The 14,789-nt window shown below is 45.2% G+C and overlaps 1 protein-coding gene across 7 annotated transcripts in view; it reads right to left on the bottom strand.

Moving 5' to 3' along the window:
* Positions 1–11,236, bottom strand: part of arhgap12b (Rho GTPase activating protein 12b) — a 72,154-nt gene extending 60,918 nt beyond the window's left edge. For 3 of the 7 annotated variants that reach the window (XM_037756802.1, XM_037756804.1, XM_037756806.1), the window contains exons 1-2: positions 11,054–11,236; positions 3,620–4,389 (exon numbers count right to left, since the gene is read on the bottom strand). In XM_037756802.1, the coding sequence (XP_037612730.1) occupies positions 3,620–4,297 (678 nt within the window). In that variant the 5' untranslated portion in view covers positions 4,298–4,389; positions 11,054–11,236. Of the gene's footprint in view, positions 1–3,619; positions 4,390–10,863; positions 10,999–11,053 lie in introns of those variants that run through there. The other 4 variants (XM_037756807.1, XM_037756809.1, XM_037756808.1 and 1 more) reach the window with 3 other exon arrangements.
* Positions 11,237–14,789: the final 3,553 nt, after the last annotated feature.

Raw genomic sequence — 14,789 nt, 5'->3', positions numbered from 1 at the left:
TGTTGTTCTGTCGGGAGATGCAGTGACTTAACGTTAAACCAAGTATGAGTAGAAGAGTTTGGAGTAACGTAGCGAAAGGGACGGCCCACATTTACCATCATGCCTGCCTAGTCCCGAGTGCTGGACTGAGTTGTTACATTACATTATTACATTACGTACCCACCGCCCCAACCGTTGTTTTGCTTCTTTTTTTTTTACAGAAATAAAACCCATTTAGTTAATTTTGGCATATCACTGGTGTGTTATCAACAGATAGGCGGACGACGGACGCTACAAACCGAAAGTGAATGCATCTGCTCCACACAGAGTCTCAGCTCAGAGCAGCAGGAGTCATATTTCACACACACGAGAGATGGCGGAGGATTTGGTGTCAAAGCGAAAAGCAAACGCGCCTATTTGGCAATATTTCAGATTTAAACCCTATGCTATAAGAGAACTATAACGTTAATGAGGTAATCGCCGCGAGGAGGACGGAGCTGTCACAGCCGGTGTGAGTGGCAGCACAGCATCGCCGGGTGGAAACATGCGGTAAAGATCAAAGTAAGCGTGCTACATATATTGAGCGTCATCTTTTCTTGTAAAATGCCCGGTGTAATCGGTAACAATGGTGTTGGTCACAAGTTTATTAGCCAGTTGGAAATTTTCCTCACCTTCACATCCCTAGCTCCAAAATGCAAATGTTACTTTTGTTAGTGTTTGTAATGTAATGTGTGTGTTCAGAACATGGTGGCTTATAGTGGTAATTAGGATTTTTGTGCTGGTTTATAGTTGAGTGAGATTACATTTCTTGAATACAGCTGGACATTCCTTCTTATGCACGAAGGAGATCAGAAGCCAATTATCGATCGTTTCCTGATTTAGAATTGAAATAGGGAAATGGCAAGGAAGCACTAGAGCGACATGAAACAGCATCTTTATTTTATCTAGTTATGGTGCCAAGATTTTATGCATCATGTTCAGTTTATTGTCACAATTAGTTTTGTGTAGGGAGCTTTCAACATTCTGACATCATCCTGCCTTTTGTTATTAATAGATAGTTCTCACTTCGAAAACTGTTACTGATGCATTTTCATCAATACACCGTGCTATTATGAGCCCTATAATTATTGTTCACTGGACTAATTGTTTTGCAGTCCAGTGCACCTGCAGAGCAGCCGCCCACCTCTCAGTGTTTGAGTCTTACAGTTACAACTGGAAAAAAGAAACGCTCTCAGTCTCTCAGTCTCACAGGCCCGGCTTGTCTGCACCCGAGCGACGACAGGAAGCAGTGGAAGTAGGGTTAAGAGTTAAAAGAATTGGGGTTTTTGCAGGGTCAATCACTCGCCTGGCAACAGGCCAAACAGGACAAACTAACACAACATCACAGAGAGCAAAGGGAGTGGGTTCCACCTGCCCCGGCGACCACAGACGGCGCTGAGCTTCACAGGGAGTTTGGGCTGACTCCTGTCTGTTGTCTGCTCCTTATCCGTCCCTCCAGCTCTACTGTAGCCTGACAAAGAGCTGCCCATGCAAATGGAAATGGCCCAGAGTGAAATGTGTGTTTATTTTGCCCCGTGTGATTTGACAAGCGTGAAATTAATTCAAAAAGGTTGGTTGAAGGCGAGCAGCAACACAGACAACAAGCCTTTTCTCGCCTTGATAGGGGGGCTTTTGAGGCACGTCAGTTCCGACCCACAAACCATTTAACCGTTCCTGTGTGTGAGGCTCTGAAGTTGTAAACTGTGCTCTTTCATCCTCACTTTCCTTCCCCATCACATGGGCGCATCACACATGGCATTCGCACTCGCGCAGCGGTCCCCACGGCGGGGCGACTGGGGGGGCTACAGACTGATCCTCCGCTGATATGACCTACTTTCTATTCAAGCCTGTCTCTCTTTGTTCGCTCCGTGGTGGTGGAGGAGGAGGCTGCTGCAGCCTGTGGAACAAAGAGCACAAGCAGCACTTGGAGCCTTCAAAACAAGCTGACCCTGCCTGGATACAGCCACCCCAAAAATGGCTCACGGAGAGCAGCGCCGCTTGGGCTCCCACTGTCTGCTAAATCTCCTCCTTCTTCTACTTTGATCTACCTCCGCTGCAGATGAAGGAGGATAAGCCCCAGCTCCTGAAGCCGTCCACCCAATCCTTCCATTCTCCTGGCTCAGTGATGAGACAGATATCATGGAGGTGGGAGGAGGCCTGAGTTATCAATCTAGGGACTACAGGGACAGGGGGGGGAGGGAGAGAATTTATTTTGGGTTTTCGTCAAGTGGTGTCAGGAAGTTTGGATCCCTGCATAGAGCTTAGTCACTTTATACAGATACCAGACCCCTTGCAGAGATTATCTTCCTCAGAGCATTAGTTTTGGGTGTAATAATGCTGTTGCACACATTCCTGTAGTACAAGGACATCAACAAGTTTGACCCCTAAACACTCCGACAGCCGTGTGCGGGCTGAGTTTTAGAGCAAAAAACATGGAGTTTTTCTGAATGCAGTATAAATGTGTTATTTTCGCCTATACTAAAAATGGTGCAATTGAATATTTCTGAATACAGGGGTCCCGAAACAGTCTTGAATTACATAAATTGGGTATCACTGTAAAGCTGAGACTCTTGTGGATCCAATGAGTCCAACTGTATTCATGTGTGTTGATGTTAGTCCCTATAGTAGCCATTTCATTGTAGTGAGAGACCATTTTTTGAAACTTGATCTCAGTGTAAAAAATGACCTGTGGTGACCTCTAGGATAATCACAGCCTCATGAAAGTTTACAACCACAAACTAGAGACCTAGGACATTCAGAGGATGGATGGCTTTTCTAGCTAGATTGACAATAAGGGGGAACATCCCCTGTACCCCACTCCTATCCCTCTAAAAAAAGAGGGTGGAATGGTAAGGGGTTAAAAAGCATAAGCAAAACTACACATCCAAGCAGTTGTGTTTGGCATTTCCTTGTATTAAATGTACCTGGAGAAACAATTATAGAATCCTCCATTAACAGTGGAGCTGTGAACAGACCGTTTAGTCTTTAATGACCCAAATGCAACAGCCAGCCAGCCACCCCCCCCCCCTCCAAAAAAAATGCACATCTGTACAATCCAGACAAATTATGCTTCAAGGGCAATAGAAGCATTTTAATAAGGACCTGCAACTGTTGCCGCTTAGGTCAAATCTGGCAAATGAGGCACAAAATTGTAGGAGGTAGAGCGGCGTAGGGGCTGATGAATGAATGCAGCTCGGCAAGAGGCGGCGAGCGAAGAGCGTGCAATCTCTGCACACCCAATATGACAGAATCTGATGGCGACGAGGGCGGATATCTGCAGCCGGCCCGAGAGCAAAAATAAAAAGAGCACATGGTGGGAAATAAACCAGGGACAGCGGAAGAACAAAGGGTACAAAGAGGGACAAAACCAATGGTGCTCAAGAGAGTCAGTGGTGCAAACTTCCCGTCTGGAGACAGAACTAAATGAGCTACCGTGCATTGTGTTCGGTGTCCCTACAGACTGCGACATAGTGACTGACTTTTGCGTAGATTATTCTCTTAAACTATCAAAGAATACACAAAAGTAAAACTCCCAAATGCTTCAAATGAAGCAGATCTTTGAAGGACGCCATTTCTAAAAAAGCATAAAGTAGCACCTCACCTGCATGTGTTCCGTCGAGCTGCTGCTCAGCTCGTCCCCCGACTCCGAGTCGTTGTGGAGCTTGTTCAGCCGATCTCCCGGCAGCTCGCTCGGCGGGGACGCCTTGTCGCTGTCCGGACTTTTGTTGTGGTTGTTCCCCACTTTGAGCGGAGGCGAGTCCGCCCGTGTCCTTGGCAACGTGGAACTGTTGGCGTGGTGATGGTTGTTGTTGTTGTGCAGCAGCACCAGTTCGGCTACCATCTTGCAGTGATGGGGGCTCCCCACGTTCTGGTTAGCGTCCTTGGACAGAGCCGGCGGCGTGACGCGATCGGAGGATGGCGACGGCGTCGAAGAAGGCGACGGGCGCCCGAAGCTGGACATTTCCGGCTGGGGTCTGTTGAGGTTTTCATTGGACGCGCGGCAGATATCCAAAACGGTGGGCTTGGCCCTCAACGTGGGCTTCTGCGGGGGCATGAGCGCCCGGCGCACCTCCCTGACGTACTGCGCCGGCACGTAAAAGGCCTTCATGCCCTCCTCCTTCTTCACCTGCCACCAATCCTCGTTGGTCTTCTTCACCAGCATGTAGCACTCTCCCTGGCGGATGGCCACCATCTTCTCTTTGGCCTTGTACTCGTAGTCGAACTCCACCTCGATGTAGATCTGGCCCGGAGCGATGGGCGGCCCCTCCCTGTCCGCCATGGCTGCCGGAACAAGCACTTGAACTGTGACCTCAGCTGCTCAGCGACCCAGGCCTGGAGGGCTTCTCATGTCTGACCGGGGGAACTGCTGGACTGCAGGAGATAAGACAGACAGGGGACGGGGGGGGGGTTTATTTCAGCTAACTGTCACAAGCTATATTTTTAAAAAAACTTTTAGCAAGCTCAGACACATGACCACACAACAAATCTCCCAGCCTGTCACAACCCGCCGCATTACTCACCTGATTACCACAACAGCAAAGTGCCACTACTGTAACACACTCACATTATGACATGACGATTTACTACCAGACCGAAATACTCCATTGGTGAGTCGAGTAAAGAACACCACACTCCTCCCTCTGATCATCAAAACCCACAACAGACTCAACACTGATTGTTCCGGTAACCGATACCACAGCTAAGGATATCCAGCCCGGTAACCTGATCTCCCTTTGCGGATCTAAACCTGATGACAACATGACCCCGAGATCCTGCATGCGACTACAAAGACTCCCTGGAGCTTACATTCCCTCGGAGACGGGATCCAAAAATAAAAATGTTTCATAGAGTTTGGCATCATCACTCATTAATACAGCTACAAGACACAGTCAGAAACCTTTAAAAAGCTCAGGGTGATCTTCCCGATATATATATATTATACGCAATGTGTGAGTCAGAGGACAGCTGGGCCCTCGCTAGTCCTGCAGGGTTTTGTTTTGGGATGTCATCGATCCGTCTGTCAGAGAGTCTCCCTTCGTCGGTTAACCTAAATAAATACCGGGGCGCTCCCATAGCAGAGGAGCTGCCACCGAGCGAGCCGCGACTCCCCCTCATATCGAATTCTCCCTCTTCCTCCCTGAAATAGCAGCCGCCGTAGACTGACATCCTGGAAGTGCAGGCGGTAAAAGCAGGTGCTTTTAGGGAGGCGTGAGAACACGCCGCTGAATCTATAAGGGGGCCCATCCTTATGTAAAGGAATATGTACACACTCTCTGAAGCTCAGACTCACCCAGAATAGATTTACGGTGGTGAGAGCCGTCTGGGCCGGAGTGGGAGCCCATGAGAGATGAGCTGCATGTTCATAACGGGCTTAAACAGATTCTGTTTTATCTGTTTCAACACCATGAAGCATACACACGCACACACACAGTGTTGCATCATGCCAGCAGCAGCCCGGTCCAGGCCTGTCCCAATACAAGCTTCAGCCATGATGTCAACACACACACACACACACACACACACACACACACACACACACACGTCCAAGCCTTTATGAATGAGTGTCTCTCAAAGAACAGTCACTGTCTCTGTTTTAAAGTGTGTGTATCAGAATCACACATCCTCACGTAACCCCGCCTCTAACGCCACACACACACACACACACACACAACCTATAGTTCACACCATCACCAGAGGTGCCAGAGACGGAGTCAGGAGTCTGTCAGAGCTTGGAGTCACGCACATGATTACCGTACTATCACTGATGATGCATGACAGCAGCTACCGTCCTGACCTCCGCCTCACGCTATCTTCACAGAGCTGCTGCATTCTCAGATAAAGGATAAAAACCTGTAACATGACGGCGGCGGAGAGTGAGAGAATGTCACGCTATTAGTTTGTCCAAAGATAACTTTATCTATTGGATTACCAGCAACTGTCCTCTTCATACCATTAGCATCTGAAGTTGGAAACACTTATCCAAAAGATTAAAAGGGACCGTATGTACGTTTTCACACGTATAAACTAGGGCTGTCAAAGTGATTTTTAGGTTATAACAGACTCAGTTTTAAAGCTAGAGTGAAGATACTGGCATCACTACGAACTACAAAATCTGAGAAATCCATTGGTACCAACCATGTCATACTAGCTCGTGGCAAAAGTGGCTAAATAACACTACAAACTTGCAATACATTTTGGCAAGGAAAAACTGGCATGGCCATTTTCAAAGGGGTCCCTTGACCTCTGACCTCAAGATATGTGAATGAAAATGGGTTCTATGGGTACCCACAAGTCTCCCCTTTACAGACATGCCCACTTTATGATAATCACATGCAGTTTGGGGCAAGTCCTAGTCAAGTCAGCACACTGACACACTGACAGCTGTTGTTGCCTGTTTGGCTGCAGGTTGCCATGTTATGATTTGAGCATATTTTTTTATGTTAAATGCAGTACCTGTGAGGGTTTCTGGACAATATTGATCATTGTTTTGTGTTGTTAATTGATTTCCAATAATACATATATACATACATTTGCATGAAGCAGCATATTTGTCCACTCCCATGTTGATAAGAGTATTAAATACTTGACAAATCTCCCTTTAAGGTATATTTTGAAGAGATAAAAATGTGTGCTTAATTTGCAATTAACTATGGACATTAATCGCGATTTAATATTTGAATCGATTGACAGCCCTAGTATAAACATGTTAAACATGTTTTGATTGTTTTTTATTGCCAATGTGTTAACAGGTTGTAACCTAACCTAAAAAATCCCTCTGCAACTTTCTGGGTTTCATCTTTCTGCCCGTAAACTGCTTTTAATGGGAAGAACCCGGGCCCGTTTTTCCGGGAAAATCCAATGGATGTGACGTCATGCGCGCTCGCGAGTGCCTTTATTTTCAGCTCCACTACAGAGCTAACAGTGTGCAAGCATAGCTAATGTTCGGCTAGAAAAGGAGTCCGCCAACGCCAACAAACCACCAGCCCCCATCACAACTCAGACGCCAACACAAACTCCACGGAAGCACAAAAAAAAAAATCTAGTGAAGCCGTCATGCAAAACAGGAATGTGACCGACGCTGGGGGAAAACTAGTGTTGTGGGAGTGTGTGTGCACGTGGGAAGTGAATGGTGAAGCAAGAGAGAGATAGTTGAGAAAACGAGCGAGCAGCGGAGCAGAAGAGAGTTAGTTTAGCTTTGAAAATATCAAGTGAATGTACAGTGGAAGTTGCTGTTTGTGCAGAAATAAATGCTGCATCTCCTCCAAACCAACAGAGGTTTCCTGCGTCTCGTTTCCCTGCTGCTGAGTGGAGTGACGGGGGTTAACTACGGAGCGAGAAACGTTATCATCTCCGGCCCAGGAGACCAAAACTACGGCGTCTCCCCTGTGCCTTCTGACCACGGTCGGGAGGCTGAAGCAGGGAAAGTTAACGCTAGGATCAACGTCGATTCATGGAGGGCCCTTCGTCTGGTCAGCTAACATTACTGCCAAGCAGGTGAATTCTATAGTGATATTGTGCTTTTAGCTGGCTAATGTTACTAACATTATTTAATATGATGCCTGTCAATCACGTTCAGTCTTATGTGTGTCGTTAGTGCGAGCACCAGGACGCTGACTGTCGTTGACAGTGACAGGCGTCACTGTTAAAACGAGCAAATTCTGATTCTTACATCCCCTTTAAGTCTCCCAAATATACACCAGTACAACCAAAACCACTTCCCACACAATGTCAAAGAGCTTGTTGTTAAACCGGGGAGCCAGAAAAAGCAAACACATGAAACTGAAGTGATCAGATGTGGAGTAACTTTCATTGTCTTTCTGGAGGCACATCAAAACCATGAGAAACCTTTAAAAGCAGACAGAACAGAAGAAGCTGGCTGGAGATCAAGCATGACATCACTCACCTCTGCAGAGGCCCACAACTGAGTCACTACACTAAAACTTACTGTTACCCATAAATTAAAACGGGCTCCTCAGGCACAAAACGGCAAGAAATTTACAACTCCGCTCCCCCCCCTCCTCTCTTTCTCAACTGCTGTGGTGTCTCAGAGTTCTGCCAGAGGACACGAGGGAGTAAACATGCAGCAATGGAATCACCGCATGGTGTCAAGAGTAAAGTGAAGTCTCAGAGGAGTGCGCTGGCCAACTTGTTGCTCTGCGGAGGTTCAAAGGATGCTGCTAATGTTTAGAAACAGGTTGGCACAGCAGTGACTGAACTATTGTCCATCTGTCTATATAGTGAACAAAGCCACATTGTCCCCTTTTTTTACCATTTAGGAATCAATCAGTAGTTTTCAAAGTGAGGCCCAGTGTGACAATAACAGTATGCCTTATGATAGCTATGTTTGATCAGGATGAACTTCATGATGTTGTAGCCAGAGATTATTAGTTTAACATAACTATTAAAGGCTTAAAGGAACAGCGTGTGACATTTCAGGGGATCTATTAGCAGAAATTGAATATAATATTCAGTGTATAATCACCTGAAACTAAGAATCGTTGTGTTTTCATTAGCTTAGAATGAGCCCTTCATATCTACACCGGGATGGCGGGTCCTCTTCAGGGAGTCCGCCATGTTGCTCCGCCATGTTTCTACAGTAGCCCAGAACGGACAAACCAAACACTGGCTCTAGAGAGAGCCTTTCGCGTTCTTACGTTACCTGAAGGCCACCGTAGTTTTCCAACACGCTTGTGAAACTGCGCTAACGTGAGTCACAGAGTGCTAAACCGTGGTACCGCCAGCCGCCGTCTGACTGACGTTGCTCCTAAAGTAGTGTTATTATGGTAAGGATGGCCTCTGAGGGAGGCCAATGGCATCACCACGGTTTTGCACTCGGTGGCTCACGTTACAGCAGTCTTGGAGAGGGGGGAGTGAGCGGAGGGGTACTCAGTTGGTTGCAATCTGCAACCACACCAATATTTGTCGCCAAATCCTACACACTGTCCCTTTAAATTAATTTAACAGCTTTTTAAAACTTCAGTACTTCCTCTGATCTTTCATGACATTGATTATGTAGATTTTGGTGCTGATGTTGTTTCCAGATGTGATGCTATTTTATCTGTAGACAGATGTGTAATTCTATAAAAAAAAAACGCAACGAATAACAACAATTTCTGATGACAGAAGTGGTTCCCTGGGAAAGAATGTACTGGTGACTTCTGTGGTATAAATAAAGCAGCAAATAAGATTAAAAAAAGTTATTTTTATAAAACGGTCACTATATCCTGACAGTAGTGCATGAGACAGGTAATCTGAAAAAAATGATGTGCCTGTGTCCTCCAGTGCTCCTAATGGCATCTGCAAGATTTCACAGACCGGAGGAAAACAACCAATCAGAGCCGAGCTGGAGCCTTGTCGTCTCTGAGCAGCTGTCAATCACTCACGAACTCCGATCAAACGGTCAAACTAGGCAGCGATGATCAAATATGAATCAATATTCTGTTACTGTATTGCCTATATCTCTCCTCAAATGTTTTCAGAAACATCTTGTAGTGTACTGATTAGCTGTAAAATGAGAAAGTTTGTGACCCGGCGACCGTGTTGAGATCTGTTGAGGAAATATCAAGCACCGCCCACCAGCCGTAGCAAATATTATCATTTTACAGCTAAACAGTACACTACAAGATGTTTCTGAAAACATTTTACACAAGAAACAGGCATTACAGTAACAGAATATTGACTCATATTTGATCAGTGCTGCCTAGTTTGACCGTTTGATCGGAGTTTGCGAGTGACTGACAGCTGCCTCCGTTGAATGAGCAGCCAATAGGAATGCTCTCTCTCTCTCTGAAATTACCTGTGATTGGACAAAGTCTGCTGTCGCAAGCTAGATTTTTTTAAAGTCTGAAAACAGAGTCATGAGGAGGTGCAGAAGTCTAGTTTTCTCTCAGACTACTTGCATTACAATATGCTGAAAGGTTATTATGGATTTGTTGATGCCAAAAACATTCTGCCTACTGCAGCTTTAATGAAACAACATTTGAGCCACTTCACTAACAAGCCACTGTACTGAAATGCACCTGTATGACAGGAACAAGTGTCATTTAGTTAATAACACACTTGTGTAAAAAAAAAAATGACATCATGGTAAAAAAAGGACTGCAACTTAGCACTCAATACTAGCACTCAGTCAGGAGTGTGGCTGGCAGAAAACGAAGGTATGCATGCATCAACACGGAGATCACGACCTGTGCTTTTGTCTGCTGCATACATCTGCAGACCAGCAGCCACTGAAGCAGCAAAACACCCTGAAAGACTCGGACTGCTCTTTGTCCCCTGCATGTGCTTCATTCAAAACAGATGTGGCCGAGCAGCATCACTCCAACAACATGTGCTGCTGCAGCATGTTCACTCCATCTATGCGGGTTATCTGCTGCATATGGACATGCATTGCATGAAAACAGCTCTTTTTGCAAGTATGCACTGAAAAAAGCCCTGAAAACAAGCATGCTTGGGTGTATAAACCGTGCAGGGTGTTGGTGGTGGTGGTGAGGGATTGGGGGTGCATAGGTGGGGGGTGGCAGGGTCCCCTTCAAGCCCCCCACACAGACCGCAGAAATACAACACAAAGGGAGTTTAATCCATGTGCAATCATAACAAAGGACTCGGACTCGACATCACCAAGGACTTCCAGAAGCGAGGGGCAGGGCAGCGACGTGCCTTGCCGGAGAACGCGCCCCCTGAGCGGATACAAACAAGCCAAACACACCGCTGAGAAAACCAGCTCACCAGGGTTGAGTGTCACACAGACTGATGCTATCACGTGGAAGGTATCAGATAAAACAAACCCGAGCTAAAAGAAGAAGAAGAAAAAAGAAAAATGTTCATATATGGGTTATATATTACCGGTGGGAGTCGTTTATGTGACCGTTTCCAGAGGCTTCATTCTCGGACAGAAAGCACCGCAGGTTGCCTGGAGCCTCTCAGCTCCGCGGAGCGTGCATAGCAACAAAGTGGTCCGACAGAAGCAGCTCGCTGACCGGCCGACCGAGGGGAACAACAGACCCCCGCACACACATAACTCAATACTACTGACCTTTAAGAGCTCCAGTGTTGAGTCTCCGTGTTCCGCGTCCACCGTACAGCTAGTTAGCAGCAACTTTCCCCACCTATTTCACTGTCGGAGGCTCTGACTTTATTCCTCCGCAGCAGCAGACCTCCAGACCTCCAGTCAGTCAGTCTCTGTTCAATCCCCCGCCTCTCTGCAGGCGGTCAAGCGTCGCTAAGCAACACGCTGCATATCCGGTCACAGCCTTCAAAATAAAGTTGGCTTGCATGTTTTGATATCTGTGATGTTGGAATTAAAGCAAAGCATCTGGAACTAATTAATAAAATAACTGTGTATTAAATTAAATTATTTCTTTTCAATTATGTTATTTTAGGATGACACTTTGGTTATTATTTTCCCCAATAGGCTACAGTATTAAACCTGCAGTAGGCAGTATATGTTTGGCATCATTGGGCAAAAATTCCATAATAACCTTTCAGCATATTGTAATTCAAGTGTTCTGAGAGATAACTAGACTTCTGCACCTCCTCATGGCTCTGTTTTCAGGCTTTAAAACATCTAGCCCGTGACGGGAGACTTTGACCAATCACAGGTCATTTCATCGAGAGAGAGAGAGCGCTCCTATTGGCTGTGCTCCGGTCATGTGACCAGAACTTGGCGTTCCTTCACCAGATTTCTCATTTTACAGCTAAACCGTGCAATACAAGATGATTCTGAAAACATTTGAGGAAATAGGCATTAACGTGACATAATATTGATCCATATTTGATCAGCGGTGCCTAGTTTGACCATTTGGTCAGAGCTCGCAAGTGATTGACAGCTGGCTCTCATAGACGGCAGCTGGACAGCAGACCTCAGATCAGCTCTTACTGCTTGTTTTTCCTCCGGTCTGTGAAATCTTGCAGATGCCGCTAGGAGCCCCATAGGACACCGGAGGACACCGGAGGACACCGGAGGACACAGAGGCACATGATTTTTTTTCAGATAACCTGTCTCATGCACTACTGTCAGGATATACCATTGACCAGTGACCATTTCGTAAAAATAACTTTTTTTAATCATATTTGCTCCAATTCTACCTTCTGCAGTTTTAATGTGTTTGGTGGTGCGGTCTATTGATAGTAATGATTATAGTTTTCAATTCAATGAAAGCATGAGAATGCCTCAAAATGAAAATCCAACATACCCAAGTAAATATTACATATATATATATATATATATATATCCGCTGTTTATAAACTGAAATCTCTCCAGATTGTCAATTCATGCATGTTGGGTAAACTGGCTGAAATTACAAATCACTACAAGAATTACAGTCAAATACCCAGACTGAGTCTAAACACACGTGCCTGGTGACTTAAAATGTGTCTACAGCTTTGACTATAATACATTTTAAAGCTATACCAGTGCAGGGTTTTTGTCTCCATAATGTGATCAAATGATGTCAAATATAATGTGATCTTATTTGGGCACTAGTTCGTTTTATTTTGAAGGCTGATTCCAGTAGCATCCGGTTCTAGTCGGTGTGTTTCCGTTCAGCTTGACTCAGTTGTGGTCTTTAACCAGCAGACGCCCGTCTGTCAGCGCTGATAGACGGCGTCCAGATCCCCGCGGCAGGCCTGCCCCCCTTCGGGTTCAGCACCTCACTGTCTGTCCGGGGTTCCCAACCTCTGGTCCTCGGACACCCAGGGGGTTTTCACAGAGTTCCAGGGGATCCCCTGTTTAAATGTCACTTTCGCTTAAAGGGGACATATCATGCTCATTTTCAGGTTCATGTTTGTATTTGTGTTTCTACTACAACATGTTTACATGCATTAATGTTCATAAATCACATTATTTTTCTCATATGGTCTGTCTGAATATACCTGTATTCACCTTCTGTCTGAAACGCTCCGTTTTAGCGCATTTCAATGGAATTGCGTTGCTAGGAAACAGCTTGGGTCCATGTTTACATCCTGTCAGCTGATGTCATTCACATACACTGCAACAGGAAATAAACTGGGACACATTTAGTATGTTTACGTTTAAAACTGTGAAATGGTCTACATATTGTAGATTTGTGACATCACAAATGGACAGAAATCCTAACAGCTTGTTTCAAATGCACAGTTTCAGAATACGGGCTGTGTATATTTCTCCATGGATTGAGTGTTTTGATACTTTCACAGTATTTATATATCACTTAAACCTGCTTTATAATATAAGAGACATGAAAATCTCACTTTTGACAATATGGGACCTTTAAAGCTTCAGTAAGCAGAATATTTTTGGCATCATTGGGCAAAAAATCCCATAATAACCTTTCAGCATATTGTAATTCAAGTGTTCTGAGAGAAAACCAGACTTCTGCACCTCCTCATGACTCCTTTGGTTTTTCATTATCCTATTTTTAAAACCATCATTAAAATGTGTAGGATAAACATGCGAAGATGCGTCCTCCTCTCATCAGCAGAGCTCTATCTAGCAACCCCAGCAGAGAGTTTCACCATCCAGCAGGATCATGAATGATTTAGTGCTCGGATGATCCAGGAACACAGCGAGTCTTCTGGTTTATAATCTCTCTCAGACTATATAGAGGGACTGGAATTAGCCTCAGGCAATAAAAGTCCAAGTTTACATTATTGCAGAATAATGTATGAGATGAGCGTCTGCACTGTGATTTAATCACATCGCTTTTCATTGTGTGTTAGCATATTTGTATAAAAGCACACTCTGTTGGTGTGAGGGGGGAAGTGACACACACATGAGCACTGCTGGTTTCAGTATTTTGTTTTGAGGTTTTAAGGACTGATAATGTGAATCTTTTGGGATATAAAAATAATAAAAATGAAACATATCATAGAGAATTCATACATTTTCATTCAAATAAACAGTGTATACTGTAGAAGCTCAAACTTGTGTTTGGCATGCAGTGCTTCTTTGGACAATACTTAAGACCCATAATCTTATATTGATGTGAAAATAAAACAGCTGTCTGACTCTATTCAAATCCTCTCATGATAGGCAAATAAATGATCCACAATAAGGTTTAATAAGGTCCAAAGCTATAGTATGGTGATGTTATAACCTGGAAAAACTGCACAGGCACTTATACAATTGTTTCAATGACTTCTCAACATTAAAGGGAATATTCAGGACCTTTTATGTGGATGTCCAACCATTGCTGATGGTAAAATGTAGTCGATTGAAGCAATAAATTCCTCAGTGCTTCTACATTGACCCAGGAAGCTGCTGCAAAACCTGTTGTTCTTCCTGCATCCAGCACCATCATTTGACGTGACAGTGACGTGGTTGGATACGAGGAAGAAACTACAGGCTGTTTCAGCTTGTATCTCTCTGTGTAGCCAGGGGGCGCCGTGCTCTAGATCCATCCATCCATTATCTGTAACCGCTTATCCTACTCAGGGTCAATCGGAGGGGAATGGACATTCGACATTGGGCGAAGGAGCCCTGGATACGTCGCCAGACAGCCATTCACACCTACGGCCAATTTAGAGTCGAGAATTAACCTAACCTGCATGTCTTTGGACTGTGGGAGTAAGCGGAAGCCAGAGAACCCGGAGAAAACCCACGCTAACACCGGGAGAACAGGCACTCAGAAGGAAACAAGCCGGGTTTGAACCTACGACCCTCTTGCTGTGAGGCGGCCGTGCTAACCACCGCACTGTCGTGCTCTAGATGCCACTCAAATAGAACTTCTGTGTTCTCTTCGCTTGTATTGCAAACTAGCTACTTTTCTAACAGTGAAAACGGCATCCCAGAA

Source organism: Sebastes umbrosus, chromosome 21 (genome assembly GCF_015220745.1).
Source record: "Sebastes umbrosus isolate fSebUmb1 chromosome 21, fSebUmb1.pri, whole genome shotgun sequence".
In the NCBI taxonomy this organism is placed as follows: Eukaryota; Metazoa; Chordata; class Actinopteri; order Perciformes; family Sebastidae; genus Sebastes; species Sebastes umbrosus.
This window is presented reverse-complemented; position numbering and strand designations above follow the sequence as displayed.